The 11,122-nt window shown below is 54.5% G+C and overlaps 2 protein-coding genes across 7 annotated transcripts in view; one reads left to right on the forward strand and one right to left on the reverse strand.

Annotated features, from left to right (window-relative positions):
- The window catches only part of LOC105000323 (CMRF35-like molecule 1), a 134,608-nt gene that overhangs the window by 121,537 nt on the left and 1,949 nt on the right, over nucleotides 1–11,122 (reverse strand). The window lies entirely within an intron of this gene.
- The window catches only part of RAB37 (RAB37, member RAS oncogene family), a 68,523-nt gene that overhangs the window by 49,091 nt on the left and 8,310 nt on the right, over nucleotides 1–11,122 (forward strand). Inside the window, exon 2 of the mRNA XM_010856119.1 lies at nucleotides 3,287–3,397. Coding sequence (XP_010854421.1) covers nucleotides 3,287–3,397 — 111 coding nt within the window. The remainder of the gene's footprint in view (nucleotides 1–3,286; nucleotides 3,398–11,122) is intronic.

Here is an 11,122-nt window from a genome sequence, read left to right on the forward strand (position 1 = left end):
GACTGAAGCGACTTAGCACACATGCATGCTGGTAACTGAGATCCCACAGGCCACATGGTATGGCAAAAAAAAAAAAAAAAAATGCATCTGACCTTCCTACCTTGACAAAAATACCTGCCTACCAATGCAGAAGCCAGAGTTAAATGTATCATTCTCGGAAGTTCTGCACCGAGACATAGCAGCCTAGTGACAGACGTCTTCCTGTCCTCAGCCTGCAGTCCACAGACGTTCCCCTGCCGTCCCCAATCCCACACATTCTACACACCAAGGTCCTCAGGAGAGTGTGTGCGTGAACACCCAGCCTTCACACCCAAGCTCTGTCCACATCCCAGCAAACAGCCACACCTTGGCCACTACTCAGGCAACACTAGCAGTTAGCTTGGAGCAAACTATAGTCTATAGCAGGGACACAAGTCTTTGAGCTCCATGGACCACTTATTTCAAAGGGAGGGGCACAGGCAGATAAAGACCAGGCATAAAGGTGGCCCTGGATTTCAGGGGCAATCATTCAATTTCTAAATTGATCAGCTCTGAGCTCTCCATGGTGACCCAGAAAAAAAGTTTGCCCCCATCATCAACTGACACCTGACGTGATCATCTTCACAGAGTTGCTGTTTTTAAAAAGACCAGCCCAAGCGCATCATCCCGCCCTTGCCTCCGGACAGAATTCTGCTGGATCTGAAATACTGAACCCCGTCACCCTGGACTGTGTCCTCACTGAATCAGAAAAGGGAAGAGGGAACTGTTTTCACAGGAGAGAAGAAGGTGATGGTAACTCTTCATCCTGGAGAGGACAAGGATAAGGGCAGAAAGAAAGAGAATCTGTCCTATCTTTTAGTAAAAGTGGTGGATGCAGATGGACAGACTGACCCCTCACATTCTGGAATATTCTCTCTAGGAAGCACTTCTTCCAGTTTGAGGAAGTTAGATTTGAGATGTAAATTATTACAGCCACTGCATACAACAAACAATGGAGACTTTTCACCAGGAGGAAATAAAGGAAAAGAAAGAGAAGCCGCTCAGCCGTGTCCGACTCTCTGTGACCCCATGGATGGTAGCCCAGCAGGCTGCTCCATCCATGGGATTTTCCAGGCAAGAGTACTGGAGTGGGTTGCCATTTCCTTCTCCAGGAGGAAATAGGAACTGAATAGAATTTGGTTCGGGAAGTGGGACTGAGGGACCGTGGTCAAAGAGCATCCAAAGGCTACATCGTGTGTGACCCCTGCTAGTGATTCATGCCATGGTCAGAGCAAACAGTGTGGGCGCCACAGTCTAACCCAAGGAGGCCCTGTCAGTCTTTACAGTTTTTCACGTTTGTTTTTTTGTATTTTTACGGTTTTTTAAGTTGAGCTAAAGCTGGCATCTCCCAAGTCTTTCCAGTGACCCTGAATGCTTGCCTTTGGACAGTGGCTACTGTCCACTTTGAAACGAATGCATTTACCCAGCCATTCATGCATCGAGGATCCACTGGCTATGAGCCTCTGAGCGCATGTTGATTTCCTCCCTATCGCTTGTGATTTTCTTTCAGGCATTGCACCTGAACTTCCAGGTAGCTCTCCCCACTACTTCCTGCAAGTATGAAAGTAGCCAGACCCTTCTTTCCCAGACTCTGTGTCCCTTTAATATGTTATCCTCTCCAAGGCCAAGTGCAAATTCTTCCCAATGTATAGATCCAGACATCCTCATTTTTTTCATTCTACAGACTTTCCCATAAGGGAGACGCCCAGACACAGGTATTCCAAGAAGCAGATGCCAGAAGGGTTAGGAAATGTTCAGGGATTTTGGACTTCCCTACTAGTCTAGTGGTTAAGACTCCGAGCCTCCAACGAGGGTTTGATCCCTGGTAGGGGAAGTAAGATCCCCTGTGCCCCGTAGTGTGGTCACAAAAAAAAACAGTGCAAGGATATTATTGAGGGAAACACCTATGAGAGCAATGGGGTGGGAGAGGCAGGGAAAGCGGCCAGACTGTGATGAAGGTGTCGACTCTAAAAAGATGCACAACGTGAGAGTTGTGAGTTAAGTTTTATTTGGGGCAAAATGACTGCAGCCCGGGAGACAGCACCCCAGCTAGCTCTGAGAGACTGCTCCGAGGAGGTAGTGGAGGAGGTCAATATGTGTGATTTTGGTGAAGGGGGAGTTCATGCAATTGAGCACCTATTTTACAAAAGGTATTTTTCTGCTAGTTACGAGCAGCTGATGTCACCATGAAGAGATTTAGTGCTTTCCTAGATATGAAGAGATGCGAGGATTGGGGTCATGAAATCAAGTTCTGAAAGTATCTAACTATCTAAAGACCTGTTCCACCAGCTTTTCTGGAGCACATAGTGCCCCATTCTTCACCCCGAACTCCCTTCCGGGCATCTCAAAGGTCAACAGCTGCAGCAACACCGGATTCAGTTTCCGCAGAAGCAGATGTCAGATGCCCTTGCACGCGTGCGTGCTAAGTCGCTCCAGTGGTGTCTGACTCTATGCGGCTCTACGGATTGTAGCCTATGTCCATAGGATTCTCCAGGCAACAATACTGGAGTGGGTCGCCATGCCGTCCATCAGGGGCTCCTCCTGACCCAGGGATCGAACCCAAGACTCTAATGTCTCCTGCATTGGCAGGTGGATTCTTTACCACTGGCGGTAAAGAATCCACCTGCAACATGGGATCCCTGAGTCAGGAAGATCCCCTGATGGAAGGCATGGCGATCCACTCCAGTATTCTTGCCTGGAGAATCCCATGGACAGAGGAGTCTGGCGGGCTGCAGTCCATGGGCTCGCAAAGAGTCGGACATGACTGAGTGACTGAGCCCAGCATAGCACCACCTGGGAACCCAGCAGATGCCCTTGGCAAGCACCAACTCGTAGTTGACCCAGGTCTGTCCCCAGGTGAAGGAGGAAGAGCAGGAAGGTGGGGTAGACATGTGCGAGGCTGCTGTGAAGTCTCTGGAAGTTTCTGCAAAACTGCAAGAGACTCCAGGAGCCAGAGTTGGCTTTTAGGGAAGTCTTGCTTCTCCCAGGAACAGACCAATGATGGTCTGCAGAGCGCAGCAGCGGGACCTCAGTCAGCGATGACCCGGGGGCTGGAAGTCTGAGAGGCACATTCTCAAGGTCACCCGAGAGACTGATTAACTTGGGTTGAGACAAGATTTCCTTCATGTTTTCATGCCATGTTCAGTGGTTTCACTAGGAAATCCAGAGCTTGGGGGGGGTGTGTGTGTGTGAGCATGTGTGTGTGTGTTTAGAAGGAGCCCACTCCCACAGCTCCAGAACCTCTCAGCCCCCTGTTGCTCCCTTTCAGACCATCCTGGTGGGGGACAGCGGCGTGGGGAAGACCTCCCTGCTGGTTCAGTTCGACCAGGGCAAGTTCGTCCCGGGCTCCTTCTCGGCCACCGTGGGCATCGGATTCACAGTAAGCACTCCTGGGCTTGGGGGCCCTGCTGGGCCTCTGACAGGGTCCCGGCAGGAGACAGGTGGACTCTCACACTGGGTCATTCAGGAGGTTTAATAAAACGGCTATTGGCTGAGGTGCAGGCAGGGGGTGGGGAAACCAGGAGGGATGTGGCAGGGCCCTTGGGCAGTTTCAGGGCGTCCATCCCACCCGAGGTCTGAAGAAAGAGAAGAGGGAACTGTCAGCAGAACCAGGAACAAAGACGGCTGTGTGCAGAGGGCTGCCCTGACCCCAGCGGTGGAACACAGCCACCATCGGAGCCCACCCAGGAGGCAGCCAGGGCAGGAAACTGTCCCCTGTTCCACACTGCTCCCCTCCTGCTCCCCGTCCACCTCCCTCTGGGGCTCCCCATGACCGAAGACAGCTAGAAGGCAAGGGAGCATCCTGACGTAGATACAGGGAAAGAAGCAGCCCAGAGAGGCAAAGAGGTAGCTTAAAAGTTGCACGTAAGTCCATGGGACTTCCCTGGCGGCCCAGTGGTTAAGACTTTGCCTTTCCATGCAGGGGGTGCGGGTTCGATCCCTGGTCTGGGAGCTAGGGTCCCGCGTGCCTTGCGCCAAGAAACCAGAACAAAACAGAAGCAATATTGTATAAAATTCTTTATGTCGCTGTTCAGTCGCCCAGGCGTATCCAGCTCTTCATCACGTTATGGACTGTAGCCCACCAGGCTCCTCTGTCCGTGGGATTCTTCAGGCAGGAATACTGGAGTGGGTTGCCATTTCCTCCTCCAGGGGATCTTCCTGACCCAGGGATTGAATCTGCATCTCTTAATCTCCTGCATTGGCAGGCGGGTTCTTTACCACTAGCGCCACCTGAGAAGCTCTTTATAAGGCTTTAAACTATTTATAAAACTTTTTAAAATGGTCCACATCAAAAAAAAAAAATGTTATACACATGTGCAAACTTGGCATTGTCTTGTGGGTCCTAGGGCACCGGCAGGTCAAGGGTTAAAGTTCAGGTTTCTCACACTCTGTCTCTCCCTGGATACACCATGGGGGAGAAGCTCAGATTAAGGAAGCATCCTCAGGTTTTGTCTATTCTTAGCACCGCTGCAGGCCACAAAGCGCTTCCTCTAGCCCACATCCTTATTTCTCTCCACTTTCACCATGCCTGCCAGCGGCTGGCAGCGACCTTGAATCCTGGGGAAGCCTTTGGAAAGCTTTTTGGCCCTCTCTTGGATGGTGGCAGGCACAAAAGGGCCTTCTTCAGGGGTCCCCAGAATCCTAGTATCTGGAGATGCGGAAGGACAAATGTCATTTCTTGGGCAGCACAGGTGTTTGAAAGACCAGCCTCCCGGACCAAACAAAGCACCAGGCCTGGGAGGTGCTGGGACACAGCAGAATCATGCTGGTGGGACCCCCCAGAATCTGGACTTGACCACTGGGTCACCGTGCAGAAGGCAAGGGACCATGATGGAGCAGAAACGAGAAACTGGCCAGGGTATGCGCCAGGGCCCGAAGTTCAGCCTGAAAAACCAGCACCCAAGGCTCCTAGTGCTGTGAGCGGCGAGGCTGAGTCCAGGAGAGGCGGGGCCACACTGGCAGTCCCAGGCTTCGGACCGGGGTGCCAGGAAGCCGACCAGGATGGGGGTGCCAGGCGTCCTCCACCGCGGGCCCGCGTCACCTGCCCCTCAGCATGCAGGGCACACGTGTGCCCACAGTCACCCTCCTCACTCACTCCATCCCCATCCTCCCGTGTGACAGAGGGTGAGCGGCAGAGAGGGGGTGGGGTGGGGGAAACTGAGTCACGCTCCTCAGAGGCACAGGGGTGGGACCTCCAACGTTTGCCACCAGCCTGGTGAGAAAAGCGAGGCGACTGCCCGTGTGAGAAGGAAGAAAGCGAGTGGCCAGCAGCGCATGGGCCAGGCCCGCCCTCCCTCCTGGGCCTTGGCTGTGTGCTTGGCCCCGGTTCGCACCTCAGGACAAACCCACGGGCAGCTTATGCTGCGTGAGGGCCTGGGGGCCCGACTCAGCCCTGAGTCTAGGGTCTCCTGGGTCCAGTAGGTGGCCTGGGAGCAGACCGGGCACACACCCTACCCCTCAGCCCACACTGGCCATAGAAGGTGGTGACGACAGCCTGTGACAGGAGCCGCAGTGAGGGCACGTGACTAACCCTGGGCCAGGCACCACGGCCCAGCTCCACACAAAGAGGCCTGCAGCGGTCGCTGGGAAAACATCGGTCTCCTCCACAAGCCCCCTCCCCACTCCTCTGGCTAGCGCCAGGGACCTTCCACTCGTTTCCTTCCCAGAGACGGGTCTCCTTCCAACCCTCTGCTCAGACCAGCTGGACTTTTGCCCAGCAGTTGAAGTCTCCCATGTCCTCTGACACAGGGGCTGGAGGACACAGGCATCTCCTCCCAATATCAGTGGTCTGGGGGGCCCCAGAGAGCTGGGCTGCCGGACACTTGCTTGTCCACCTGTCGTTTGCACATTAACTTGAAACACTGCTGACAGCTCATTGTTGTTAAGTCATTAAGTCATGTCTGAGTCTTTGGGACCCCATGGACTGCAGCACGCCAGGCTTCCCTGTTCTTCACTGTCTCCCTGAGTTTGCTCAAACTTGTATCCATTGAGTCAGTGATACCATCTGACCGTCTCATCCTCTGTTGCTCCCTTCTCCTCTTGCCCTCAATCTTTCCCAGCATCAAGATCTTTTCCAATGAGCTGGCCATGTGCAAATGTCCTGTGGCCAGCCCTGGCTATGGTCAGAATTCCTGGTAGCCAGTGGGGGTGGGTGGGTGTCCTGTTGACCCAGCTCATTAGGCTGAGTGGAGCCTGGGCAGCAGGAGAGAGGAGGAGTCCTTGACCTTCACTTTAAAGGAGACAGAGGTAGGGAATTCCCTGGTGGTCCAGTGATTGGATACTGTACTTCCACTGTGGGAGACATGAATTCAATCCCCGGTTGGGGAAATAAGATCCCACTTGCCACGTGGCCAAAAAAAAAGTTAGTAATAATAACAATAAATACAGGAGACAGAGGTGAGTGGGGAGACCACTGGGATCTGCCCCCAGACCCCCTCCAGAACCTCTGAGCTCATTGCTTCCAGAAGGGGGATCTGCCCATGTCCTGGGTAGATGGCTCTCAAAGCAAGGTCTTCGCCAACTCCTCTGTCATCAACTCCACCAAACTGGCGGCATAGTCCCGTGGATGAGTTTACTGGAGTGCTGACGCCCATAGGGTTCACACAGCAGTCTCCCTCCCCCCGAGTCAGGTCCTCCTGGCTCTGTCTTGTCTCAGTGTCCCCTAAACTCTCCAGTCTTGCCTGAACACAGCTGTAATGTTCATCTTCCTAAAGCCTCATCCCTGGTCCCCACCACCTAGCACCATCAGTGGCTCATCTACCGCCTTCCAATAAAGTTGGAATCCGTCCTCTGCCTGCCAAGGTCTGGCGCAGTTCAGCCGGGTGGTTTCCAAACACGCAGGTAATGCACATAAAAACCTCCAGTTTGCCTGCAGTCATGGATCCCGAGATCACCCACGCACACGTGGGGACCTGTGGTCAGCCACTTAGACTCTGATGTAGGTATTCCCCCAGCTCTGGGGGTTTCTTGCCGCCCCCTCTGCTCACTCCCCCATCTCCTGACTGCACACAAAGGCCCTCCTCTGAACAACCATGAGGCTTCACGCAGCATCATCACTTCCGTACTGGGAGGTTGTGTGGGGGTGTGGGGTGTGACTTGTGTACTGGAGGAGGGCAGGGAGATCGGTTAGGGGTGAAGTGTGGGGTGTGTGCCTTCTGCACTTGGGGGTGATGAGAGGGACTGGGGTCATTGAGAGACACTGCATTCAGAGGGTAATCTCTACCTCTAGGGAAGGTGTGAGATGCGGGGGTCAGTGAGGAGGGTGTTTGTGCAGTGATGTGGTGTGCGTGTTGGGGAGTGGTGTTGAGTCATGTCTGTGACCGTGAAGTGGTGACACATGTTTGGGGGATGTGAAATGTGTGTGTTTGCAGAGGGGGTAAGGCATTGTGTGTTTATGGTATGACACGAAGTGCACCTGTGCTCACTGATAAAAACGGTGCATGTGGAATGATTTGAGGTACTTACGTGACTTGAATTGAGGTGTGCATGACGTGAGTGGTGTGTGTTTCTGTGGCCTGGGTGGTATGTATGATTTGAGGTGTGTGCGTGAGGTGTGTGCATGATGTAAGGTGTGTGTTTGTGGTGTGAGCCGTTGTGTGTCTGTGCTGTGAGTTGTCTGGTGTCTGTGACGGGGTGTGAGGTATGTGTGTGCCTGGGTGTGAGGTGTCTGTGTGTGTGTGTCACGTGAGGTGTGCATGCATGGGTATGAGGTGTCTGTGATGGGGTGCGACGTGTCTCTGTGTCTGTGTCATGTGAGGTGTATGTGTGTGTGTCCATGGTAAGGTACTAGGAGTGGGTGGGGTGACGTGTGCCCAGTGTGAGTACTCGGGGAGATGCAGGCTGCCCCGGCATGCACACAACACTAGAGAGGCCGTCAGGAAGGCTGGACTCCCCAGAGGCTGTGTCCTCCGTCCACTCTCTCCGCCACCCCTCCTGTCTAAAGACACTCCCCATCTCTGAGTGGGCCGTGCGTCCCCCCTTTGGGGCAACACCTGCCTCCCTGGCACCCCCCAGCTCTGAACATCCCTGACCCCCTCTCACTTTCGACTCCCTGAAGGCTGCCCTTGAACACCCCGCCTGACGCTGCAGTGTCCCAGAGGACAGCGTGTGACATACTCTGCTCATGACACCGCCCATGGGCCCCAGACCCGGCAGGCCAGACAGACACAGCCCAGAGGGGTCCAGCCGGGCCTCTCTGCCATGTTAGTGGGCTCCGTGCCCCCTGCTTCCAGCCCGCCCAGAGTGGAGATGCAGCAACACAACACTTGTATTTCTCCACCATTTCTAGGGCATCCACACCAATGGGCAACTTTCTCCATCCCAAACCTGCCACAGGCCAAAGACAGTCTTACGGAAGCCGACACAAACCACAGCTGGAGGCCAGAAATCAAGGCATGGGCAGGGCCACACTCCCTCTGAAGGCTCAAGGGAAGGACCCTTCCTTGCCTCTTCCAGCTTCCGGTGGCTCCCGGAAACTCTTGGCATTCCTTGACTGGTAGCTGCAACACTCCCAGTTTTACATCTGTCTCCACATGGCCGTTTTCTCCTTGCGTCCTCTTCTTAAAAGGACACCATTCACATTGGATTGAGGTCCCACCCCCTCCTCCCTAGACAGCGAATTAAAAAACAGAGACATGACTTTGCCAACAAAGGTTCGTCTAGTCAAAGCTATGGTTTTTCCAGTGGTCATGTATGGATGTGAGAATTGGACCATAAAGAAGGCTGAGCACTGAAGAATGGATGCTTTTGAACTGTGTTGTTGGAGAAGACTCTTGAGAGTCCCTTGGACTGCAAGGAGAGCAAACCAGTCAATCCTAAAGGAAATCAACCCTGAATATTCATTGGAAGGACTGCTGCTGAAGCTGAAGCTCCAATACTTCGGCCACCTGATGCAAAGAACTGAGTCATCAGAAAAGACCCTGATACTGGGAAAGATTGAAGGCAGGAGGAGAACGGGAAGACAGAGGATGAGATAACTGGATGGCATCACTGACTCAACGGACACGAGTTTGAGCAGACTCCAGGTGATAGTGAAAGATAAGGAAGCCTGGCGTGCTGCAGTCCACAGGGTTGCAAAGAATCGGACACGACTTAGCAACCGAACAACAACAACCTCTCCTCTAAGGCCTCATCTTAAATAATTATACCCGCAACGACCCTACTTCCAAATAAGGTCACATTCTGAGTTACTAGAGCTTAGGACTTGAGTTTCTCTCTGGGGAGGGGGGAACCACAATGCAACCCACATCAGCCTGGTTGGCAGAGGAAAGCCAGAGAGGACCAGACCACATCCCCTCTCCTTCCTCCTCAGTCATCACCCTCTCGCCTGCAGGGTTCCTGTGTGAGCCCTCGGGACACTGAATGGACTGGGGCATTATTTGCGACCAGAGCCTGTGACGCCCAAATAGCAGGCAAGAGGGGACTTCGGCAGGGCTCTGTGTCCTCCCTTTTCGCGCCCCTCCCTATGTGGCACGAGGTTGTGGCACACCCACTTCTGGAAAACGGCTCCTGGGGCTTCCCTGGTGGTGCAGTGGTTAAAGCTCCGCACTTCTAAAGCAAGGGGCATGGGTTCGATCCCTGGTCAGGGAACTAAGATCCCACATGCCGCACTTTGAGGCCAAAAAAATAAGTAAATAAATAACAATGCTCCATGGAAAATAGCTCCAAGTGATGCCTAAAGTTTCAGGGCAGGAGGCAGGTGTACATGTACAAGTACATGTATAGTCCCCATGAGGCTTATGGTTGCCCGTAAGCCAGGCCTGCCCCTTGCCCCTCACCCCCAATACCTCGGTAAAGAGGTGCAGGGCCCCTGCCCCTCTACGTGCCCCTCACCCAGTCCCTCTGTAAAGTACCCAACCTGTTCCCGTGGGAATCTGACTGCACTTATGTAGGATTGGGGATCAAGTACTGAATGGTGGGATGGCATCACCGACTTGATGGACATGAGTTTGAGTAAGCTCCGGGAGTTGGTGATGGACAGGGAAGCCTGGCGTGCTGCAGTCCATGGGGTTGCAAAGAGTTGGACACGACTGAGTGACTGAACTGAACTGAATTGAATGGTTAGCCCAGGCCAGGGCCCCTGAACTCTGCTCTGGACCACCCCTAGACACACTCTTAGTCTCTGTCAACAGGAGCAGTGGGGTTCCTGGGAGGTCCTGGAGACTCAGCTCAAACTGATTCACAACTTCATGAATTCATTTGGTACCAGATTTTAAGACCTACTAGGTGCCAGAGGGGAGGGCCACACGTGGATAAGGCTAGACCTGCCTTGAGGAGCACCTGGATTGGGAAGTGTGCGGGGAAGCCCGCCTGGGAAAGCTCTCCCGATAGGGGACACCTCTGGGCACACCCCAAGAGGTCAGGGGGGAACAGGGGAAGTGTCAGAGTCCAAACACCGGCAGGGGGGCCCAAGCAAGTGTGGTGAAGAGTGAATACCCATCGGTCGGTAAACACATTTACATTCGGATGACGTCGAGCTAGGGCGCACTGCTGCTGCTGCTGAATCACTTCAGCCGCGTCCGACTCTATGTGACCCCATAGAGGGCAGCCCACCAGGCTCCCCCGTCCCTGGGATTGTCCAGGCAAGAACACTGGAGTAGGTTGCCATTTCCTTCTCCAATGCATGAAAGTGAAAAGTGAAAGTGAAGTCGCTCAGTCGTGTCCGACTCTTCGCGACCCCGTGGGCGCACTAGCAAAAGCGAAACTGGCTGTGAGCTGCGCTCAGAACGCAGGCGTGCTCTCGAGCCCCGCGCCGCGCGGCCCAGGGGCGTTTCCATGCTCCCGGACCCGCCCCCAGCCCCCTCACCCCAGCCACCTGTGGACCGCAGCCCGAATGGAGCTTGGGCGTCGCCTGCTGGCCGCACTGGGCAGCCGCAACCCCGGCGCCAGCCCGCGGGTCCCAGTGATGCCAGACCTTCCCCAGAAGGCGGGGTCCCCAGGGACAGCTCCCCGTGGAACCCTAACCCCGGCAGCTGGCGGCCTTGGGGAGCTGTCCTAGGCTGGATTTGGCCTACGCCCTCCGATCCGTGCGGCTCTAGGGGCCTGCCTGCCCCCTCGAGAGCTGACTCTGCGGTCCTGCGCGCCCCCGCGGGACAGCCAGCTCCCC

The sequence above is a fragment of the Bison bison genome, unplaced genomic scaffold, assembly GCF_000754665.1.
Source record: "Bison bison bison isolate TAMUID 2011002044 unplaced genomic scaffold, Bison_UMD1.0 scf7180017864371, whole genome shotgun sequence".
Classification (NCBI taxonomy): Eukaryota; Metazoa; Chordata; class Mammalia; order Artiodactyla; family Bovidae; genus Bison; species Bison bison.